At 53.2% G+C, this 7,381-nt stretch overlaps 2 protein-coding genes across 2 annotated transcripts; both read left to right on the forward strand.

Annotated features, from left to right (window-relative positions):
* Positions 1-37: 37 nt before the first annotated feature.
* Positions 38-1,948, forward strand: EAH_00055930 (TBC domain-containing protein, putative; the record flags this gene model as incomplete). The annotated part of the gene is made up of 4 exons (XM_013393838.1): positions 38-140; positions 568-756; positions 1,046-1,130; positions 1,338-1,948. Coding segments are annotated over 4 exons (988 nt in total), but the record flags the coding sequence as incomplete, so codon positions are not given.
* Positions 1,949-2,769: 821 nt separating this feature from the next.
* EAH_00055940 (TBC domain-containing protein, putative) lies at positions 2,770-7,088 on the forward strand (the record flags this gene model as incomplete). Its single annotated transcript, XM_013393839.1, has 12 exons — positions 2,770-2,893; positions 3,627-4,133; positions 4,376-4,458; positions 4,700-4,736; positions 4,967-5,007; positions 5,323-5,441; positions 5,820-5,880; positions 5,970-6,033; positions 6,271-6,302; positions 6,422-6,496; positions 6,718-6,793; positions 7,078-7,088. The coding sequence occupies 12 exons, from the start codon at positions 2,770-2,772 to the stop codon at positions 7,086-7,088; spliced, it is 1,230 nt and encodes a 409-aa protein (XP_013249293.1).
* Positions 7,089-7,381: the final 293 nt, after the last annotated feature.

Here is a 7,381-nt window from a genome sequence, read left to right on the forward strand (position 1 = left end):
GGTTTAGGGTTTAGGGTTTAGGGTTTGATGCTTTCAGTCAGTTCTTTGAAGAGGGTTGGGTCTTCGTTTGCAAGTTGGTTTGCGCGCGGCTGCGTCGAATGGAGGCAGCAATTTTAGGGGCGACAGATATCGTTGAAGTGGTTACTATTGCAAAGGCAAGACAACTTGCTGCTGCTGCTGCTGCTGCTGCTGCTGCTGGTTCTGCTGCTGGTTCTGCTGCTGGTTCTGGTGGTGGTGGTGGTGGTGGTGGTGGTTCTGCTGCTGCTGCTGCTGCTGTTGGTTTTGCTGCTGTTGCTGCTGCTGGTCTTGCTGCTGTTGCTGGTTTTGTTGCTGGCGGTTCTGCTGCTGCAGCTGTTGCTGCTGTTGCTGCTGCTGCTGCTGCTGCTGCTTGTGGTGGTGTTTGTTGTGTGTATGCTGTTTTGCTTTTTATTTTGCTTCCTGTCCTCCGGAGCGGCAGCAGCTGCATATATATATATATATATGTATATATATATACATGTATATTTTCTCTTTCTGCATCTGCTGCTGCTGCTGCTTCTGCTGTTGCTGCTGCTGCTGCTGCTGCAGACGTCTCCTCCTCCCGCTCGATTAGGTGCTGTTGGTGGCTTAGTACTATCCTGGTTTTCTGCTGCTTCAGATGCAGCAGCAAAAGCAGGGCTTGGAGGGTCTCAGGGCAGCCGTGTGCTGCAGAATGTCTCTGCTGCTATTAAGAGACATCAGAAGCAGCAGCTGCACCCCTTGTCAAGCAATCCTTCGGTATTTCCTGCTGCTGCTGCTGCTGTTGCTGCTGTGGTTGCTGCTGTTGCTGCTGCTGTGGTTGCTGCTGTGGTTGCTGCTGTTGCTGCTGCTGCTCTTGCTTCTGTTGCTGCTGCTGTTGCTGCCTTAGGGCAGCACACCGAGCGAAGTAGCCTTTCTATGTGGCTCAGAGTCTTGCGCTGCGAGGGCTCTACTGCTTTTGCTGCTACTTCTGCTGCTGTTGCTGCTGCTGCTATTGCTGCTGCTGCTATTGCTGCTGCTGCTGCTGCTGCTGCTGCTGCTGCTGCAGAATGACCCGAACAGCTGCGCCAGCGGCGCTGGTTGGTGCGCCATTGTAGACGACGTCTTGGAGATGAACTCTGATAGGCGGGCCTGTGAGATGCTGCTGTTGCTGCTGTTGCTGTTGCTGCTGCTGCTGCTGCTGCTGTTTCTGTTGCTGTTTCTGCTGGTGTACATGCCGCTACTGCTGCAGCGTCGCCTGCAGATGCAGCGGAAGGGTGCTACCGTTGGTGTTATGTTTTTTGCATGTGAATTGGATGGTGCTGCTGCGATTGCTGCTGCTGCTGCTGTTGCTGCTGCAGTCATAGAGATGGAGTTGAATATGCTGCAGCAGCAAAAGCCGCTGCCGCCTGAGGCCCCACCCCGGGGATCGGTGGATCCCATGTGGAGGAGAATAGAGGAGGCGAGAGATTTGCTGCTATCGAAGCGCAGCACCGATGCAGCAGCAGCAGCAGCAGCAGCAGAAGGCGCAGCAGGAACAGAAGCTGCAGCAGGATCACCAGCAGCAGCAGCAGCAGCAGCAGGAACTGCAGCACAAACCGAGCAACCGTCTCTGTCTCCTGTTTCTTCAGCATCACCAGCGCCTCCAAGTCCCCACAAGAGCAGCAGCAGCAGCAGCAGCAGCAGCAGCAGCAACAGCAGCAGCAGCAGCAACAGGCGTTTTTTGATAAAAACATCGGATCGTCTGCATGTGCAGCAAACAGCAGCTTTGCTTCGTTCACTGGGGAGAGAGAAAGCAGCAGCAGAGGCGGAAGAAGTATGCGGCTTAGCCTGGTCTCATCAGCAGCTGCTGCTGCAGCTAGCAAGTAAAAGACAGCATCTGCAGCAGCTAGCGAGGAGGGCTCTACTCAGACCTGCACAGCTGCCTGAAAGCCTCAGTCATTGGATGGCAGATGCTGCAGCACAGTACTAAGCAGCAGCAGCAGCAGCAGAAGCAGCAGAAGCTAAAGGCGTCGTCGTTTGCTGCTGCTGCTGCTGCTGCTTCTGCTGCTGCTGCTGAAGGTTGTTGTAACACAGTGGGCGAAAGGACTTCCTTTGTCTGTCTCTCGTTCTGAGGGAGCTGCGCCGCTGCTGCAACAGCGGCGTTGCTGCTGCTGCTGCAGCAGCAGCAGCAGCAGCAAACTGGCACTTTTTGTCTCTTTTTGGCTACATGCTGCTCCTGTCGCTGCTGCTGCTGCTGTTGCTGCGCCTGCTGTTGTTGCGCCTGCTGCTGCTGCTGTTGATGTTGCTGCTCTTTCTGCTGCTGCGTTTGCTGCTGCTGCTCTTGCAGCAGCAGCGAGTTAAATAGGCAAAAGCAACAAATGGGGCGCGATAAAGAAATAAAAAGAAATACAGCGGAGTGAACAAACAAAACGAGATAACAAAATAAACAAATAAATAAAAAAGGACAGCAAAGCTGCTGCTGCTGCTGCTCTTGCTGCTCCTGCTGCTGGAGTTCAGTTGGCTTCGTATGCATTTGAGGCGTGTCTCCAGCAATGCACGCATCTAGCAGCAGCAGCAGCAGCAGCAGCTGCTGCTGCTGCTGCAGTTGATATGCGTCGTTCTACACATTGTGCTGCTTCTGCTGCTGTTGCTGCTGCTTCTTCTGCTGTTGCAGCAGCAACAGCAACAGCAGCAGCAGCAGCATATCATATTAGTAGTTTAAGTCTATACATTTCGGAGCAGCCTCGCCTACTGTAGGTGTACTCTAAACCCTAAACCCTAAACCCTCGCACACCCGCAATAGAGAGGCTGATGGAGAGCCACTGTATCGCCAGCAGCAGCAGCAGCAGCAGCAATAGAAGCAGCAGCATTAGAAGCAACAGCAGCAACAGCAGCAGCAGCAGCAGGGAGAGCAGCAGCAGCAGCTGCAGCAATGGTAGGAGTGGTTCGCGTATGCATCTGCTCAATGTAGAAATAATAATAAATATGTCGTTAGACTCTAACAAAACAAATTCTGCTGCAGGTGTGCAGTATAGAGACAGCAGCAACAGCAGAAGCAGCAGCAGCAGCAACAGCTGCTGCTGCTGCTGTCTCTGTTTCAAGACAATACTCAATAAGTAAAATAAATGTAATTCTATGTGGATTTTGCCTTAACACCCAATAGCAGCAGCAGCTGCTGCTGCTGCTTCTGCTGCTGCTCGGAAGCCAGCCCCTGTAGTAGTAGAACGACAATAGCTGCTGCTGCTGCTGCTGCAGCCACAGCAGCAGCAGCAGCAGCGAACATTTGATCGCTTTCAGTCTTGAAATATAACTTGAGAGTTAACAGCGCAAGGGCGCTGTTATTTCTCGTCAGACAGCAGCACGCCCAGCTGCTCTTGCTGCTGCTGCTGCTGCTGCTGCTAAGCAGCGGCGCTGCCGACGAAGGCAGCAGCCGCAGCTTAGCAGCAACTGCTGCTCCTGCTGCACTTCCTGTCTTCTTTTTGCTGTTGCTGTGTTTGTACACCCCGCAGCGTTACTCGAAGCAGCTGCTGCTGTTGCGCTGCTGCGCTGCTGCTGCTCTGCTTCCGCAGCAGCAGCCCCGGAGTCCTTCCCAGCTGCTGCTGCTGCTGCAGCTGCAGCAGTAGCAGCAGAAGCAGCCGCATTTTAAGTTGCTGCTTCACCAACCGCAGTACAGGAGAGCTGGACAGAAGCAGGGAGGGCAGTAAGAGCAGCAGCAACAGCAGCAGCAGCAGCAGCCACAGCAGCAACGGCAGCAGCAACAGATTTCCCTCTAAGGGGATGCCTGGGCCTTCCAGGGGCAGCCGTTAGCCGTGCTGCTGCTACTGCTGCTGCACTGGGTGCAGCAATGAGTCACGGCAGCAACAGCAACAGCAGCAGCAAAAGTAGAAGCAGCAGCATCAGCAACAGCAGCAGCAGCAGCAGCAGCAGCAGCAGCAGCAAAACCGAGAGCAGCAGCAGGCGATGCCAACCAACGCCCCTGCTGCCCCCCGAACCCGCGCGGATGCCTCAGGGGGACTCGGGATTGCCTCATAGCACAATGGATACCAGCAGCAGCAGCAGCAGCAGCAGCAGCAGCAGCAACAGCAGCAGCAACAACAGCAGCAGCAGCGGCACCAACAAGTCTGTGAGAGCCGAGCGCTTGCAGCAGCTTCTAAGCCGTGATGTTATAGACGCGGGTGAGGGCCTTTCATGCATACAGCAGCAGCAGCAGCAGCATCAAAAGCAGCAGCAGCATCACGAGCAGCAGCTCCAGCAGCATCATAGGCACCGCTCTTACCCGTTACAGCGGGGACAGCAGCAGCAGCAGCAGCTGCTGCTGCTGCTGCTGCGGCTCCTGCTGCTTTTGCCGTTTCTGCCTACGGCAAGTTGCGTACAGCTGCTGCTATTGTTATTGTTGCTGCTGCTGCTGCTGCTGCAGGGGAGCTGAGAAACCTGCTGTGGGGCGGAGTGCCGAGTTGCTGCTCCCCAGAAGTCCGGAGCGATGCCTGGCGGATCATGCTGGTATGCTGCTGCTGCTGCTGCTGCTGCTGTTGCTGCTGCTGCTGCTCCTTCTGCTGATGGTGTTGAATTTTCGTTGTGATGCTGCTGCGGCGCGTGCGTCTGCTGCTGCTGCTGCTGCAGCTGTCTACTGCTGGGCATGTCCATATGCCTGCAGCAGCGGTGGCTGAGTGGGTACCTGGGGTTTAGGGTTTAGGGCTTAGGGTTTAGGGTTTAGGGTTTAGTATGTATGCGGGTTTCTCAGGGGTATTTGCCGCTCACCCGCGACAGGAAGGATGCAGGTAGTTTGAATATGAGGGTTTAGGGCTTAGGGTTTAGGGTTTAGGGTTTAGGGTTTATACGATCTAGGGTTTGAAGCTGCGGTGGTTTGCTTTGCTGCTGCTGCTGCTGTTGCTGATGCTGCTGCTGCTGCTGGCACGTATGTCTTGCGTTGCTTTTTCTTGTGTTCTTTTGCTGCTGTTGATTTATTTTGCTGTTGCTGCTGCTGTTGCTGCTGCTGCTGTTGCTGCAGCCCTTGCGAAGAAGAGGGCTGACTACCACGAGCTTGTGGAGGTATTTCTAAACCCTAAACCCTAAACCCTAATAAACCCTAATAAACCCTCGTAAACCCTAAACCCTAATAAGCCCTCGTAAACCCTAAACCTTAATAAACCCTAAACCCTAGTAAACCTCAAACCCTAATAAACCCTAAGAAAGCCTTTAAAACTGTACTAAACCTTAATGAACCCTAATAAACGCTCGTAAACCCTAATAAACCCTAATAAACCCTAATAAACCCTAATTAAGCCCTAGTAAACCCCCGCAAACTTTACAGAACCCTACTAAACCCTAGGAAAGGCTGCTAAACCCTTTGTTTTGTGTGTGCAGCAATACTACAGCAGAGGAGACCCCTCTGCTGAAGAAGTTAAACTTTTAAAACAGCTGCGGGTGGATCTGCCTAGGACGCATGCAGGACGAAAGTTTTTTGCTCATCCTCGCATTCAGCTGTATACACCCCAATAAACCCTAAACCCTAATAAACCCTTATAAACCCTTATAAACCCTTTTAAACCCTTTTTAACCGTTATAAACCCTTAGAAACCCTTATAAACCCTAATAAACCCTTAGAAACCATAATATACCCTAATAAGCCTTAAGAAACCCTTATAAACCCTAATAAATTAAACCCTTATAAACCCTCATAAACTTATAAACCCTAGTAAACCCTAATAAACACCAAGCTGCAAACCCAAGGGAAGGGGGTAAGGCCCTAGGCTCTGGAGACAGCTGAGGGGCTGAGGAGAGGTCGCAGCGCATACGCATTCATGCTGCTGCTTGTTGCTGCTGCTGCTGTGCTGCTGCTGCTGCTGCTGCTGCTGCTGCAGGGGTATGGAGCGCGCGCTCTTTCTATGGGCTGTGAAACACCCAGCGAGCGGATACGTACAGGTGCGTTGGGGTTTAGGGTTTAGGATTTAGGTTTTAGGACTGAGGGTTAAGGGTTTAGGGTTTAGGGTTTAGGGTTTGCTGTCATTGAGGTCCCTCAGGGCATCAACGATCTGTTGACTCCATTCGTCGCTGTGTTTCTCCACGCAGCTCTAGGTAACTTCTTGGTCTAGGGTTTAGGGTTTAGGGTTTAGGGTTTAGAATTTAGGGTTTAGGGTTTAGTCTGAAACATCGTGTAGACTCTGTACAACCAGAAGGCTCTGCTGCCTCTAAGAGGGGAAAGTAGCAGAGGACTTGGAACGAGGGTTTGGGGTTTAGGGTTTAGGGTTTGGGGTTTAGGGTTTGGGGTTTAGGGTTTAGGGTTTAGGGTTTAGAGGTGTTGGTGCGCTGCAGGGAGAGACCCTGAGGGGCTTCCCATTGATGAGGTGAGGACCTGCAGCAATCTAAGCACTGCAGCGGCACTAGTAACAGCAGCAGCAGGAGCAGTTGCTGCTGCTGCTGCTGCTGCAGCAATTGGGATGCTGCGGAGCTGCTGCTGCTGCAGGTAGACGAAGAGGTTTTGCTGCAGGTTGAGGCAGACAGCTTCTGGTGTCTCGCTAAGCTCCTTGCCCATATCCAGGTATGCTGCTTCTGCTGCTGCTGCAGGTGTGCTGCTGCTGCTGCTGCTGCTGCTGCTGATGTTGCTTGAGTGTATCCCGAGAGTAATGCTTTGCTGCAGCAGCATCTGCAGCAGCAGCTGTTGATTCGCGGTCTGTTGTGTGGATAGCAGCAGCTCGCGACATTGTGCTTTAATCCTTCAGCATTATGCTGCTGCTGCTGCTGCTGCTGCTGCTGCTGCAGGACCATTATACGTTTGGGCAGCCGGGCATTCGGCGTCTCGTCGTCCGATTGCGCGATATCGTTAAAAGAGTTGATGGTCTGTTGCTGCAGTTGCTGCTGCTGCTGTTGCTGCTGCTGCTGCTGTTGCTTCGGTGCTGCTTCTGTTTCGTGCTGCATATATGGTGTTGTGGCACCGTGGAGATGTTGCTGCTGTGCTGCTGATTCTTTGCTGCTTCTTTTGCTGTCTTGGTTAGGCAGCAGCTGCTGCTGCTCTGAGGGTAAGCACTCATCTGCTGCTGCTGCTGCTGCTGCTGCTGCTGCGTTGCTGCTGCAGAAGGCCTTTACCAGCACCTGGAAGCTCAAGGGGTGGATTTGCTGCAGGTGACTTTTAGGTGGATGAACTGCTTACTTATGCGGTGCGTTCTTAGTGCTGCTGCTGTTGCTGCTGTTGCTGCTGCTGCTGTTGCTGCTGCTGCTGTTGCTGCTGCTGCTGTTGCTGCTGCTGCTGCTATTCACTCACCTTGCTGCTGCTGGTAGCCCTCATATTTGCTGCGGAGACTTCGGAACCTCCGCGCCTGCTGCGTCATGAAGCGAGTGCTGTTGCTGCTGCTGCTGCTGCTGCTGCTGGAATATATGGTGCTCTTGCTGCTGCTGGGATGGATATGTTTCTCTTGCTGCTGCTGCT

This window comes from Eimeria acervulina, genomic scaffold (assembly GCF_000499425.1).
Source record: "Eimeria acervulina Houghton genomic scaffold, Eah_scaff1128, whole genome shotgun sequence".
Lineage (NCBI taxonomy): Eukaryota > Apicomplexa > Conoidasida > Eucoccidiorida > Eimeriidae > Eimeria > Eimeria acervulina.